The sequence below is a fragment of the Cyprinodon tularosa genome, unplaced genomic scaffold, assembly GCF_016077235.1.
Source record: "Cyprinodon tularosa strain WSP-4 unplaced genomic scaffold, ASM1607723v1 ctg673, whole genome shotgun sequence".
NCBI lineage: Eukaryota > Metazoa > Chordata > Actinopteri > Cyprinodontiformes > Cyprinodontidae > Cyprinodon > Cyprinodon tularosa.
The window spans coordinates 191,602-206,979 of record NW_024039422.1 but is presented as its reverse complement, the minus strand read 5'-3'; the positions used below and the strand labels follow the sequence as shown (position 1 = coordinate 206,979).

The following is a 15,378-nucleotide window of genomic DNA, read 5'->3' as shown; positions in this document are numbered from 1 at the left end:
CTTATTGGAGTTTTTAAAAAGCATCAATGTTAGGATATGAAGTTGCACACATGAATTCGGCCTGTTAGAAAGAATTTTATCTCCCATTAAAGACATTGGTTGCAGATTTTCAGTGTTCTAGATCCTAAAGCTTGCAAGTAGCAGTTTCCTTTATTTTATGAAGGGAAAGAATTCAATATTGCCATTTCTATATTCAGACAGACATTTTGCAACTGACATGACTAAAAGTAACTTAAGAATAAAAAACATTGGGTTCTTTTTCCCTCCATAAATTCACATGCAGATTAAACCACATAAGGATCAATGATTTAAAGGGTTTTTAAAGCAGTTGCCCGCCTCTCCCTTCTATGAGATTGAGTTAAACGGTTCAAACTCTGTTCTCATTAAATAGTGATTGCTGAGCTGTGTGTTAGATACTCTGTATGTTCTCATCTTTAGCACTAAAACCCACATTATCAGCCTCATTATAAACAAATGTATTGCTTCCTAAAAAATGAATAGCAAGCTACATCTGAACTGTAATCCATTAGTCAAACCTCTGCATGCATTTGCCTTTCCAGATACTGTTGCCTAAGTGTGTTTCATGTTTTCCTTTAAGTTTATTTCCATAAATGTACATTCTGGCTGGTAAAAACAAAGCAAATGTTCATTGGTTCATTCTAATTCATTTTACAGTCAGTTTTCCTTCTCATCTATAAAGTGAATTGGATTTCTTTGAATAGCCTCTAAAGCTCTTATGATTGATTTTATATAAAATCAAATTTGAAATCTAATGTGGTTTCTAAATTCAAAATAAGAATTTATTAAACTCTTTGGCTAAGCATCCTCTGCATCCGTTTGTCTTTGTGTTTTTTGAACCAACAAAGAAAACTTTTCTTCATTACAGTATATATGGGTTATGTTGGAGCTTTTGTCTAGCTGGCAGCTTTGACTTGGTCTTCTGCTGTAAAACGGTCTCTGTAATAATAACCAATTATGCATTTTTATTATAAAGGCCTCCTTGGGGATTTGATTTTGATGATGCTTAAAAAAATGCAATGTCAGTGAAAAAATGTATAAGTTAACTCATTTTTAGATTTTATTTAATTTTATTACTCAGGATTCTTAGATTAAAGTAAGATTTGTGAGGGGGAAAAAAAATCAGAATTCTAAGATTAAAGTCAGAATTCTTATATTAAAGTCAGGATTCTGAGATTATAGTCAAATTTGTGAGGAAAAAAATTCTGAGATTAAAGTCAGAATTCTGAGAAAAAAAGAATTCCGGGATTAAAGTCAGAATTCCGGGATTAAGGTCAGGATTCTGAGATTAAAGTCAGGATTCTCAGATAAAGTCAGATTTGTGAGGAAAAAAAATCTGAGATTAAAGTCAGAATTCTGACTCCGTTCCCATATTAAACTGACATAAAATTTTAAAATCAGGCCCTAATCCTCTTCCGTAAATTTCAGTGATCATAAATGTTTTTAGTTTGGTTAAAAACTACATTTGCCACTCGCAATATGGCGTCATGTATGACCCATTGCCTCTGCCAGGGCTGTGACTGCCCGAACCATAGATATCCGCCCGAACCCTAACAGCGGAGGAGCGTGTTGACGTTTTTTTCCCCCCACGCACTGTGACGTCAAAATCACGGCGGACCGTTAAGGAATACCGGGAGGCTGGAAACAGAAGGTTGATAAAGAATTTCACCGAAAGAAGCTGAACCCGCTCCGACCTGCTCCGGCCTGAAGCGGCTGGGAGCAGAGAGGGAGGATGATGATGGGGGGAACTGACCGTTGGAGACGGTAGCCTCCCTTCAACATCACGAGTCCATCCTCTTAGGTCGGTGTGCTGGGGTTTGTTTATGCTACATGTTGCTGTGATATAGCAAGATATTTATTGTTTTCCTATCTGAATGAAGATAATTAAAGCTAATTAACAGAACGGTTCACTCCAACTAAATTAAAGCTAACGGAACCAAAGCTGGAGTCTAATGAATGGAGGAAGAGTGTTAATGAGCTTAAGACTGACCGAGGATCAGTAAGAGTCTTCTTTGTTTACAAGTTGGTGACTGATACATGTTACACTGGTACTCTCTTTGTAATAACGTTGAGAGACAACAATGAATCTCAGTTAGTCATTTAAAATTGCAAACCAATATTAAAAGATCCATTCTGCCCATTAGCATCAAAGAATGTAAACAAATATTTCATGTAATCAGTGGTTATATTTAGTGCCAATCACACTGAGGTCCATCTTCTAATGAGACTTTAAGTACAAAAATGAGGAAACTACCACAGTTTAGCCTGATTTGGATGCTGATTGACCTCCAAGCGAAGAGGGCAGAGTGAATAAGGTGTACAGATGTTACACAAGAGAGAGTCCAGTGGTGTCAAAGTACATACATTTGTTACTTAAGTAGAAGTATAGTTGAAGTATCAACTTGACCTCTTTACTCAAGTAAAAGTGAAAACGTATGTGCTCCAATAACTACTTAAAGTATAAAAGTATAATGTAACCCTTAAAAAAAAAAACAGCCAGATGCCACTATATGAATTGAATGAAAGCTCAATTTTTTCGACTATTTTGAAAAATTCTTTGAGATAGGGCCAAAGGATGAGGGAGGTCTGGTTGGTCTCCGTCTCCCGATACGCTCTCACCTGTGTCCGACCGTTCAGACATTTCAACATCTTTTTCTGAAACCTGCTTGCTTCTGATGATTTCCTTTAGCTAACCAATGATTAGCCAATGATCATGCAGATCATTGGCGCCATCCACATCTAGTGAAACTAGTGTAATCGGATGAGTCATATAACGCAAACCCAATGACTTAAAATAAATATTTATAAACATTAAACCGAAGTTTGTTTTGAAAATGTAAGGAATAGAAAGTACAGATACTTGTGTGAAAATGTAATGAGTAGAAGCCAGAAGTAGGAAGAAAAATAAGATACGAAAAAGTGTGCTTAAGTACTGTAACAAAGTATTTGTACTTCGTTACTTGACACCTCTGTAAGTGTCTCAGCTTAAGAACACTTCACCCAAAAGAATCAAGACGCGTCACTGTGGTCCGTCCATACCGTGCCCTCATCAGTGAGGTTGTTTATTCTACTCATCAGTTTGTTTATCCACTTGTCCATTATCCTTTTTTTCTGTCAAATCACCCATCTTTCAGAGAATTCAATCTATCTACTGTGTGAAATGACTTATCACTCTATGAAAGATCTCCTCCTGGGTCTTTTAATACTCATACCATTTGTAACCTGTACTACTGATGACGAATTTAGATGACTGATATTTGGTTTGTTCAGGTTTTTAAGAAATTTACCAATCTGGATAAAGAGAGAGAGAGAGAGAAATGCAGTTCACAAAATTATATTTTCCTTTTGGTTAGAATTTTTGCTACCATACTATATTGATGGATTTGTTGGTTCTTCACAATGACATACAGATAGTATTACATTACCCTTTCCTCAGTAACACATGGCTGCTAAACATTTACAGATACGTTGTGAAATACAGCCACTTTTGACATTGGAAAATACCAGATAACCTACTTCTCCTGTACGATTTAAACAGCTGGAATTGTGACAGAGAAGGCTGGGTCTGTCCCTCTATCATGTAAAACAAAATCAGCATGATTTTAATGGAGATAGAAGAAATTTCCAAAACTTAGAGAAACAGGAGCAATTAGTGGTATCGCCAATGGTATATTTGCAACAATCAAAATTCTGTTTTGTTTTTTTCATATAGTAAACACTTATAATTGTACATTATTTGGTTCTGCCAGACTCAGCTGAAGTAGGACAACTGCTGCAGCGTGCCAGTTTCCTTACTTACTGCATTAGCAGATCATGGGATAAAAAGGTCTGCAGAGGGTCATTAGGTCAGCCTGGAACATCAGTGGTATAGAGCTACCAACTCTGGAGGACTTGAGCCGAGTGCATCCTTTTTCAGAGCTACGGTCATTCTGAAGGATTTTTTTCTGCATCTGGAATACAAACACATCTCATTCCTTTTCTCTGGGAGGTGATTCAGACTAGGACATTTCCAGGCTTTGCAACAGTTTATTCTTAGTTGCTATCAGAACTGTTAACTGTATTAAATAGAACAGAACCAAATAGAAACGAAGATCTCTTTACCGTCTCATAATGTGGATTTTATGGAAACGGACAAACAGACAGGCATTATAGTAAAACTTTCACACAAGTATAGACATTAAAATGTAAATAAAAAAATAAAGAAAGTTAAAACCAAAAATATAAATACTGTACAGTAAGAGCGAAAATACATTTTGAATATAGATAGTGTGCATCACTAAAAGAAGATAACCAAAATATATAGTTGTGGACTTACAGTAAATGGATCCAGACATATCAGTGATGGTAGAGAAGTGCAAAATGAAAGCAACATGTTATTTAAAATGACAAAAAAATGCAAAAATAGCTTGAATTTAAACAACTTATTTAGCTTGTTGGGAGCAGTGATAGTTTTGAACTCTTTCAGCTGCTGGGAAGAATAATCTGTGATAGTGCTCATGCGTGCTCACCACTTCACAAACACCTGGGGTGGGTGACATTATCTAACAGAACGTAGTCTTTTATTCGGGATTTTACTTCAAAGGATTTGTGCATCGCTAGTTTTGTGTAACAAAGAAACACACAGTCTCATTGCATTATGCCATCAGAATGAAGGTTTAAGCTGAAATCTGTTCTCTCCTGCAGGTGTGGTGCCACTTTCCCCATGTCTTTCTTCAGGTGACATCTGATTATCAACTTAGTCACTATTGACTGCAGCTGATCCATCAGAAGGTTCCTGCAGGGTAGGATCAGCACATTTACACCAGATCTGCAGGTGCAAACATGCAGAAAACAGAGTTATTGCAAACCTAAAAACACACAAACCAAAAAACAAGAAATTGCAGCAGAAAAAAAAAACACTGCTTAGGAAAGATAATAGACAGAGGGGAAAGAACAACAACTAAAAAAACAAGCAAAGGAGAAAGGCTGATCGATAGTGTAAATTAAACAGAAGCAGGAAAAAGAAAAATGCGAATACCAAAAACAGCAGAAAGTTAAAAAAGGACAAGTCAGATGAAGTTGCAGGATTTTTGTGATGAAAATGTTGCTGTTCGATAGACTAAATTGCTAAATGGCCTGTAGTTATGTAACTTTTTATCAAGACCAAGGAATCCAAAGTGTTTACTGTAGTCAATCATTTACAGACTAAAGGCCAATTTATGCTTCTGACGCATAGCGTCTGCAACCATCAAAATCTGTCTCTGTGCGCGACCATGCCTCCGAGCAGAGGTTCTGCAACCGTCGTCACGCACCTCAGAAAAATCCTGACTACGTGTTGGACAGATGCAAACCAGCGCAGACATCAAGCGGAAGTGCGCAGACAAAAAGCAGCTGTGATTGGTCCTTGGTACGCCTTTCCAGCTCTCTGTGTGTGCCATTTTTAAAAAACAAATTATATAAAGACGCCAAGGTCTCTGCCAAAATCAAGTTCTTATGACCATCTGCCGAACTTCTCGAATAGGCTCCCCCTAGCGCTTTGGCAGGAAACTGCTGTGCGTCGCTATAAATTACAGACCAACGGTGCAGAAGCATACCAGCAAAACTGGTTCACGACCAGACCCAAGCGACATTTGATGTGTGCGGTTGAAGAAATATAATCCGCCCTTAATGGGGGAATATGATGCTACCATACATCTGCACCAGAGGGCGCTCTGACCATCAACATAAGGCCATCGTTACAGGACGACTCCTAAAATATTATGGTCAAGTTTTTCACTACACATTACTTACATTGTGTGGTTAATTTTATAGCAATGCTTCACACCAAGCATGCATGTAGCGACAGTGGAGAGGAAAAACGTATTTTAACAGGGGAAAAAAACCTCTAGCAGAGCCAGGCTCAGTGTGAGAGGCCATCTGCTGAGGCAGAGTTGGGCTAAAGAAGACAGAGGCAGAGACACAAAAGGAACATAGAAGTACTGATCTATGAACACATGCTATTTATTTGAGACAGTAACGGTAAACTATTGTATTTTCTGGACTACAAGGGCACCTGAATATTAGATGCACAAGTTAAAATGAGGGGAAAATCCTGTTTGAATTATACATTAGCCGCACCTGACTAAAAGCTGCAGGTGTTTGAATGTTTAATAACTATATGTAAGAGAATATGCACAAAGTGGATTTTGAGGAAAGAGATGGCTGTTTGGGAACACATCCCTTTTATTAAATACTGCTACATATTTCATAACTTATTACATATATGAACAACTACCTGTAATTACAAGTACAAAACATGTACTATGCTGTTTGAACAATTAACAACTCTACTATATAAAAATAACATACAGAAATGCCTGAAAAAATAGATTGGGCCTACATTTTGGGCTAAGGTGCAGCTTAGGCTTTAACAAGAAGAAAAGCCTGTCATTCATCGAATTCGCCATTGTTTTCTTCCTGCCCACTAAAACCACCAAAATCAGTGTTGGAGACAAACAGGCTCAGGGTGGCTTTGTCATCCACTCTCCTTCGCTGTCACTTTCAAAACCAAAAAACTCCTAGTTGTTAGTGTCAGAATCAAATGCACTCTAAAGGGCAGTGGCGGTGTCCTCCTGTTCATCATGCAGCAGTCCAGCTTTTCAAAATCCATTGCTGATCGTGGATGTTTTAACACTTGATCACACTGTCAGAATCTACTGGCAGACTTGGGCAAAATTTGTTTTTCGCATGCGACCAGGTTTGGTGAATTATTTATTGCTGCTCATCATCCACGCCCCACCGATGAGGAGGGGCTGCAGTTGCTTCTTTTTCGTGCTAAAATCGTACGGCACTATTTTGCCTGACGGAGGGACATGTGACCAACATACCACCCTTTTCCATTGCGGGTCTTATCACATGCCCTTCTGCTAGGCAAAGTAGTGCCATACAACAGCGGAACAAAGCAAAACAAATTCTCTTACGATAACACAAAACTCATGAAAAATTATAGAAAAGCCGCACTGGATGATAAGACGCAGGGTTCAAAGCTTGTGAAAAAAGTAGCGGCTTATAGTTCGAAAATTACGGTAGCTCCATAGTTGAGTCTGTCCAGGAAAGAAAATATTCACCAAAGGAACTCAAAGCCAGTTTTCATGTCAGAAAGGATAAAGAGAGCTTATAGACTTAGTCACAAGAATGACATAAAGGAATACATACATTTTTATCTTTCCTCCAACTTTCTTCAGGGCTTCCTTTTTGTCTTGACTAGGGTCTGGTGCTGTCTGACCTTTTCTGTATCCCTTATCGGTCTGGTGGACTTTAATTTAGGGAAGTGAGTTTCCTTTTTTTGTTTTGGGTATTTGCAGCAGCTTTCCGTATGCTTCTATTTCGAATAAATGCAGCATTTTTTTCTGTAGTATTTGTTGTGCTTGAATGAGTTTGCATCATTCGTGTGTTTGCAGCACGTTTTGCCATTTTTGGCATGTTTGGCTATCTTCTGCGCCTCCGCACCTCTCAGCCACTGTAATTAGAGGAGGTGAAATAAGAAAAATAACCTTTCTTTGAAAGATTCTTTGAGTTGTAAAATTCATTATAACGTATGTTTTTTTTTTGTTTATATAGAATGATGAAAAATCTGCATTATGTGCTGTAATTTATCAATGGGTGCATCAGTTTTTTCGCAGGTTTTTATCTAATTTTGTATTATAAGAAATGGAAAGAATATTCTGGGTGAAAAATAAAAAAACAAAAAAACAGAATACTGGAAAATATTTATTCATTCAAACAATGTAAAGAAAAAAAATCATAAATTTTTAAAGCCCTTTTTTTAGGGCCTCAAAAATCTTTTGGTTGGAAATAAATGCTAAATTATTTAGCAAAAGCACCCTCTGTAGCATATTGTGACACAGGAAGTGAGAAACCAGGGGATATTTCAATAAAATATTTTTCTCGTGTTAAAATATCCTATAATCGGCCTATTTAATAAAAAGATCTAAATTTTCTATTAAAAAAATTCCAAAATATTCTGTTTTGAATTTTAAATGCAATGTCCCGAAGGCTGCATGGATGAGACTAACCGCAGTCAGAAGCCTGAGATTTCTGTTTAAAAAAAATCCTTCATTCATTGATCTTTTTCCATATTCTAATGTTCAAAGACACTGACTTTGAGTTTTTATTTTCTGCAACCCATAACTATTGAAATAAAAATGAAAAAAACAGTTAAGAATATAGGGATAATATTTGGTGTTGAAAGTAGAGCAGGTCTTTGTGTTAACAAATACATCCTCCTTTCCACATTTCTAGAGGTGACCACCCAGAATGAATATCAAGTATCAGAAGGAAGCATCTTCGCACTGAATCTAGGCCAGTCAACTACTGTAGTTAAATTTAGCCGCAGTTACATGTAGAGCTCTGCTCTCAATAGAAAGCATGTACGACTCAAGTTTTGCTGCAGATGAGCAAACACTCATGAAACCCTTCCCATAATCTCCATGTCCTGATACCTCTGCTGCACCTTCATACACCATATAACCCTGTCTGCTGTGTCACATGCTGCCACCGGGCACAGCCCACTTTCACATTCAGTTGTGTTATTTGCTGGAATCTTCAGCAGAATCTCTCCGGGCACAGTTTATCACAGTCACTGTCTCATTTCTTACATCAGGGGTGTTCAAAGTGGGGCTTTGGTGGCTTGTGTGGCCCTCAGAATGATTTATGAAGCCCCTGGAGAACAAGATCACCAGAAATTGTTTAAACTTGGCTCACACCAGGTGATTCAGATTCACTGAATCAAAATTTGACCCTTTTATCCATCCATCCATCCATCCATCCATCCATCCATCCATCCATCCATCCATCCATCCATCCCCCTCTTTCTGTATCCATTTCATTTGCTTTGGACACACTTACATCTACCCATGCATTTCTATCTCCATCCTCTCTCCTCCTACCTCTAAAATCTCCCTCCCAAGCTCTGATGAGAGCTGCTGAATTATTTAACGTCAGACAGTGGGCTTGGCTGCTGAGCCAGGAGCAGATGGAGAGGAGAGGAGGAAACGCCGGAGAGAGAGGGGAAGCATGGAGGTGTCTGACGCTGCAGGGTGCCGTGAGTCAGCAGGGGAGGGAGGACGCACGTTCATAGATAGCTTTAGGTGATACGACAAGAGAAGCAGCATCAGACGCCCAGTCCGAGCGTTTGTTTTGTTGTATATGTGAGCAGTGATGCATCAACTGAATGCAGGAGATCCAGGAGCTGAGATGGTGTTACTGTGTTAGACTAAAAGCCGAGCTAACGCTTCCTTTGAATAGCACAGGAACAGGAGAGCTCCAGAAGAGAAGGACCAGAGGAGCTGCTACAGTATGGGGGAGAGCTATATGTACCGGCGACTCCCCTACGCCAGAGCAGAGGGGGAGGGGGAGGATGAAGAGGAGGGAAACAGAAGAGTCGGGGGACAAATGGTAAAAGTCTCAAGCTGTGGGTGGATCTGCAGCATTTCTCTCATTACATCATACATGTGTGTGTTCATTTAGCCTGTGTGACTAGGGATCTTACACTAAAGGAGATTTAATTATAATTTGTGGTAAAATGCTTTTATTATCCTGGAAATTGTCCATATTTTTAGTTTATTTCCACAACCCTGAGAGTTTTATTGGCATGCTTTGCATTTGGTAAACATAAATGTTATATGTTAAAAATGAATATACAATGATTCAGCTTTTTACCATCACAGTTTTTTTTTATGTTGTAGTGTTATTGTCACATATGCATGTTTCAAACCATCCAGCAAATGTTAGCATCAGGCAGACTATGCAGTTGTTTTAAATAAGGTATTTCCAAAAGTTCTCCAAAACAAAAAAATTTGATATTAAACAAAGAGTGAAGAGTTTGTTTTATAACTGCCAATTTGTTTTTCGTCTCTGTGAGGAAATTATATGTTTCTTTTTATCTAAGAGCTGATTTTATTTGGTTTTATTGGACAGCTTAAGAGCAGAAATGACCAGTTTAAGGTCATTCTACTACATCTTCATAACATTTAAGTCAAAACTGAATGGTTTTTTATATTTTTTTGTGATTCGGACGTTGATTTACCAGTGATCATCATCCTGCTGCATAACTCCAGCGTCCTTGAACTTACCGTATTTTCACGACTATAAGGCGCACTTAAACGTCTTTTTTTTTCCTCAAAATGTGCGGTGCGCCTATAGTGCGGTGCGCCCTATGGTGCGGTGCGCCCTATGTGTGTTGTAACTGCGACTTTTGAGACCACCTCATTGAGGAGATGATGAAAGAGTGGCTGAATGTAAGGAGACCAGGTGTTTTTTTTCCACCCCTCACCATCGCTGTTAATATGTAACTCCATGCGTGCCCATCTCACAGCTGATGTGAAAAACATGGGGAAACAAATTAACGCTGTGCTCGCTGTTCAACCGCTCGACATCGGTGTGAACCGGACCCAGCAGGTGCAACAGAAGCAGCGAGTTTACATGCAAAGTCAATGGTTGACGCGCATATAGGTGCAGCAAAAGGTCCTGCAGCGCATTTTGGTGCAGCACGTCGGGAGCATTTAAGCATCTGACGCACCGCCAACGCGCTGCTGCTGCTCAGATGGAAAAATTGAAGTTTTGCTGCTGGACGCGCCGCATCAACCAATCAGAGAAGCTGATCTGGGAGCTGACAGCGAGACACAGCGCTCTGATGATATTAACGCAAATGAAAAGGCTGGATGAATGAGGAGATGATGAAAGGCAGGTGTATGTGAGGAGACCAGGTGCTTTTTTCCACGCATCACCATCGCTGCATGCCCATTTCACAGCCGATGTGAAAAAAAGATGAATCAAATGAACGCTGTGCTCGCCGTTATCCCGGGAGGTCTGACAAAGGAACTTCCACCGCTTGACATCGGTGTGGAGCGGCCGTTCACAGTAAGGCTGCGAGCGGCGTGGGAGCCATGGATGACAGACGGAGACCACAGTTTCAGGATAAGTGGAAGGCAGCGCCGTGCAAGTTACGCCACCGTTTGCGGATGGATTGTAGATGGACTGTGTCTGCTGGCTCTGTTCTTCAAGCTTTCGCAAAAGCCGGCATTATTTCTGAGGAGCTGCGCTGCACGGAAAGTGACTCTGACAGCGCAGATGGGGAAACTGGCATGTCTGATTTAGCGCAGCTGTTTTATTCAGAGGAATGCTGAGGATAACAGAGGATGATGACTTTGATGGGTTTGATTAATACTTTGTAATAAATACATGAATAAAGCACAATCATACTCAGGTTTGCTTCCGCTCTATTTTTCTACCTGAAAACTTAATTCAACAGCCGCGGGCGCGTCTCCTCCTCCTCTTCAGCGCGGCGGCTGGCAGGTGTTTTTTCATCTAAATAATCTAAATCTTGCAGCTATATTTGCTGTGATCAGTGGGAATAAAGTAGTTTTAATATGTTTTTAAGTGAGAAAGTCCACCTGAAAACTTAATAATTGCAGTCAGTTCATCCAGATTATCTATTTCTGTCGGAGGCGCTCAGACCCCCACATACCAGCGGTGCGCCGACAGGAGAAATCCTTTCGTTCACCGCGGCTGCTGGCAGGTGTTTTTCATCTAAATAATTTTAGCTGCAGGCACCAGGATACCGGTAATAAAAGCGAACATATTCCGTCGGCAGGTTTCAGGATTTTAAGTTAATTTAGGAGTGATCACAGCGCTGTGTCATCTGTGATGTGTCTGTCTCACGGCCAGCTGCCAGGTTTGATTAATACTTTGTAATAAATACATGAATAAAGCACAGTCATACTCAGTTTTGCCCCCGCTGTATTTTTAAATACGCAGTAGAGGTATTTAAAGGTAGTAGAGGACATGCACCTGTATATAAAAAACGCGCCCTATAGTCCGGTGCGCCTTATGTGTGTGTTAAATACAGAAATGGGACACATAACTGAGAGTGCGCCTTTTAGTCCGGTGCGCCTTATGGTCGTGAAAATACGGTAAGCTCACAAAGTGATGACTGGATGTTCTCCAACTGTGTTAGGGGCTTCATGCATTTTCTCATCAATTACAGAAAAGAGGTTTAAAAAAACAGAAAAAGGCCCTGATCATCGCTCCACCACTACTATGTTCGTGGGTCAGGAAAGGCAGCCATATTTCACAGTCAAAAGCATCCTCTGCATTTGTTTTTTACCTTTCCATATAGCAGAGCATGATTCAACCAACAAGTTTTATGCCGGGGAATGTTTGTCAAGGGGTTTTTTTACATTAAGAATAAAATCTTAAATCTCATACATTTGCTGCATCCCTATAATGATGTCCTTTTTCTAATAGTGGCTTCCTTCACATGAAGTCCTGATAGGTGTAGTCCTATACTAATTATTGTCCCACAACGAATATCATCACTAATGAGAAAACATAAATAATAAGCATTTGAAATGTACCACTTTTTGCGGGATTAATTACTTTTAATTCAATTACTAGAATAAATCAAGATTTTGAAAACATGTTTTTAGATACTCCTTTATTTAAGTTCAAATTTAAGTTCAAGCCAGTGTGTTCTTTATATTCATTTAACCAACAAGAATATGTTGTAGAAAACCACACAACCATTGAGAATAATATTCCGGTTATCTGGTTTTGTATACATTGGAGTCCATTAACATCAAATTTATCAACAGATCTTTTTAGGAACTGACTTAAAAGATCTAATGGTGTGGGCAGCTAAATAGGGCCTGTTTCCTTCCATATAAATGCATTGTATTGATCAAGTGGAATTTGTGTCTCTGTGTGCAGATGCAAAGTGAAGAGGGAACAGAGTGGCTGTTGGAGTTGCTGACAGACGTGCAGCTGCAGCAGTACTTTCTGAGGATCCGAGATGAACTCAACGTTACGCGACTCTCCCACTTTGACTACGTCAAAAATGAAGATCTGGAGAAGATCGGCATGGGCCGCCCTGGTGAGAGCAATTGATAAGATTCTTTATGCCCATTTATGTATCTGCATGGTGTCCTGGATAATCATTCAGTTAAAGGAGAAGTTCGGTTTTTTACACTTTAAGCCCATTTTCTGTAGTGTCCAGGATGAAATCGAATGATCGACACCAAAAGTTTGACAATTGGTCCTGTCTCTGCTTTTTGGCTCATTTAGAATCCACCCCTGGCTGCTTTAGAATGGCTTCCATAGAGCATGTCCGATAATGTCCTTAAAACAACCTTAAACGTTCTTTTTTTAAAATATGCTACTCACCGGGTCGTCAGCGCTGTTCAATGACGTTCCAAAAAAGTTTCGTGAAGAAAAAACGTTCCTGTAGTGTTTTATTTAGCATTTTGTAAATCCCATTGAGTTCTGTAGGAATAGTCAATATTCCCCTGCCACCGGAAACGGAAATGGGGCCTGTTTACACAGTTGTAGTCTTTTCGCTTCACTCTGTGTACTCCGACGTCGAGAATCAAGAATCCACCTTTCGTATTCCATTTTCAGAGTTTTTTTAAGTGTTTAACAGAGACGTTAGCACCTCGACGTCGGAGTACACAGAGTGAAGCGAAAAGACTACAACTGTGTAAACAGGCCCCATTTCCGTTTCCGGTGGCAGCGGAATATTGACTATTCCTACAGAACTCAATGGGATTTACAAAATGCTAAATAAAACACTACAGGAACGTTTTTTCTTTACGAAACTTTTTTTGGAACGTCATTGAACAGCGCTGACGACCCGGTGAGTAGCATATTTTAAAAAAAGAACGTTTAAGGTTGTTTTAAGGACATTATCGGACATGCTCTATGGAAGCCATTCTAAAGCAGCCAGGGGTTGATTCTAAATGAGCCAAAAAGCAGACACTGGAGCAATTGTCAAACTTTTGGTGTCGATCATTCGATTTCATCCTGGACACTACAGAAAATGGGCTTAAAGTGTAAAAAACCGAACTTCTCCTTTAATGTTGAAGCTAAACAGTGAATGTTTTTGACTTTATTGGTTCAGGTCAGAGGCGACTTTGGGAGGCGGTCAAGAGAAGAAGAGCCCTTTACAAACGCAAGTCCTGGATGAGCAAGGTGCAGTGCCCCATCTGACCTAAGGATGTTATTATATATAACATGACTAGGGCTGTGAATCTTTGGGATTACAACGATTCGATTTAGAATCGATTCTTGGGGTCACACTTCGATTTTTTTCCGATTCATTTAAATGCAAATGATTCGATTCAGAAACGATTCATTTACGATTCAAAACGATTCTCAGGATCTATTCCAGTCTGCTGGCATGAAAGAAGAGTACATTTATAAAGACTTTATAATTGTAAATGTTTTATTTACCTATTGCAATAAGGTAAACACCGAAAGGTAAATCCAAGATAACATGTCTTGGATTTATTCAATTCTACCAACAACTCTGGGTGATGTCTTTCGAGATGAGAGCGGGGATTTGAAGTACTCCTGAAATACTTAACTTTACGATTGCAATCTCTGCAAATCGCATGAGTCATGCCTCCATACTTTAGCGGCAACAAACACAGTAGCTCACACAACACTACACGCCACTCTGTAGCCTGCTAGGCTAACGCTTGCATGCCTGTGCATAGCTCACGCTGCTCATTGGTTTCACCAAACACTACGGTGCCTGATAAGGCACATCCGCACCCACAAAAAAAAAAAATTGTTTTTAAAGAAAATGAGAATCGATTCTGAATCTTTAAATGTTAGAAACGCGATTTGAGCTCAAATCGGTTTTTTTCTTCACCCCTAAACATAATACAGACTGAAAAATGAGAGAAGCTAGTAAATACTCAAAAGCTTGAAAAGAAATATGCTAACATAATCAACTACTATCCAATCTACTATTGATTAATCAAATGTTTTGCTTCTGACGATGTCATTTTTGGAATAATGTTCTCCTTGTTATTCTATAGCTTAGAATTAAATCAGTTTTTTTTCTGGATATCTCCTCTAGCTAACACTATGTGTGATAGATTTAGTTAGAGTGTTACTAAGCAAAGGCTGGGGTTTTTACTTTCTAAACAATAACTGTCACCTGAACATTATGTGTTATCTATTTCTTAACCAGTACATAAAAATGTCTATTGATCATTACTTATGATAAACAGATTTTTACATGTTTTAATGATTGATAAATTGACCTAGTATGACCAGTGTTTTTTAGCTGATGGTAAGTTAACCATTATTGTATAATAGTTGATAAGTGGTTATTAAAAATGTAACAGTCAATGGTTATTTTAATATGATAAAATAGATAGCTATTATGTAAAGTTAGTTCTGATTAATAGATTGCCTGATAAACGTATAATAGTTGGATTATTTTATAAATATCCAAACCTGGAAAATAACTGATCTGCCATTGTTTGGTGTAACCAGTAAACCCTTAACTAGATGTTGTTATTGTTCACCTACACAATACTTGACATACAAGCTGTT

The 15,378-nt window shown here is 39.0% G+C and overlaps 1 protein-coding gene across 4 annotated transcripts in view; it reads left to right on the top strand.

Moving 5' to 3' along the window:
- Positions 1–1,591: 1,591 nt before the first annotated feature.
- tnk2a (tyrosine kinase, non-receptor, 2a) overlaps positions 1,592–15,378 on the top strand; it is a 40,162-nt gene continuing 26,375 nt past the window's right edge. The window contains exons 1-5 of one of the 4 annotated variants that reach the window (XM_038267439.1): positions 1,592–1,819; positions 4,702–4,799; positions 9,288–9,432; positions 12,745–12,907; positions 13,931–14,001. In XM_038267439.1, coding sequence (XP_038123367.1) covers positions 9,334–9,432; positions 12,745–12,907; positions 13,931–14,001 — 333 coding nt within the window. In that variant the 5' untranslated portion in view covers positions 1,592–1,819; positions 4,702–4,799; positions 9,288–9,333. Of the gene's footprint in view, positions 1,820–4,701; positions 4,800–9,282; positions 9,433–12,744; positions 12,908–13,930; positions 14,002–15,378 lie in introns of all 4 variants that reach the window. The other 3 variants (XM_038267437.1, XM_038267438.1, XM_038267440.1) reach the window with 3 other exon arrangements.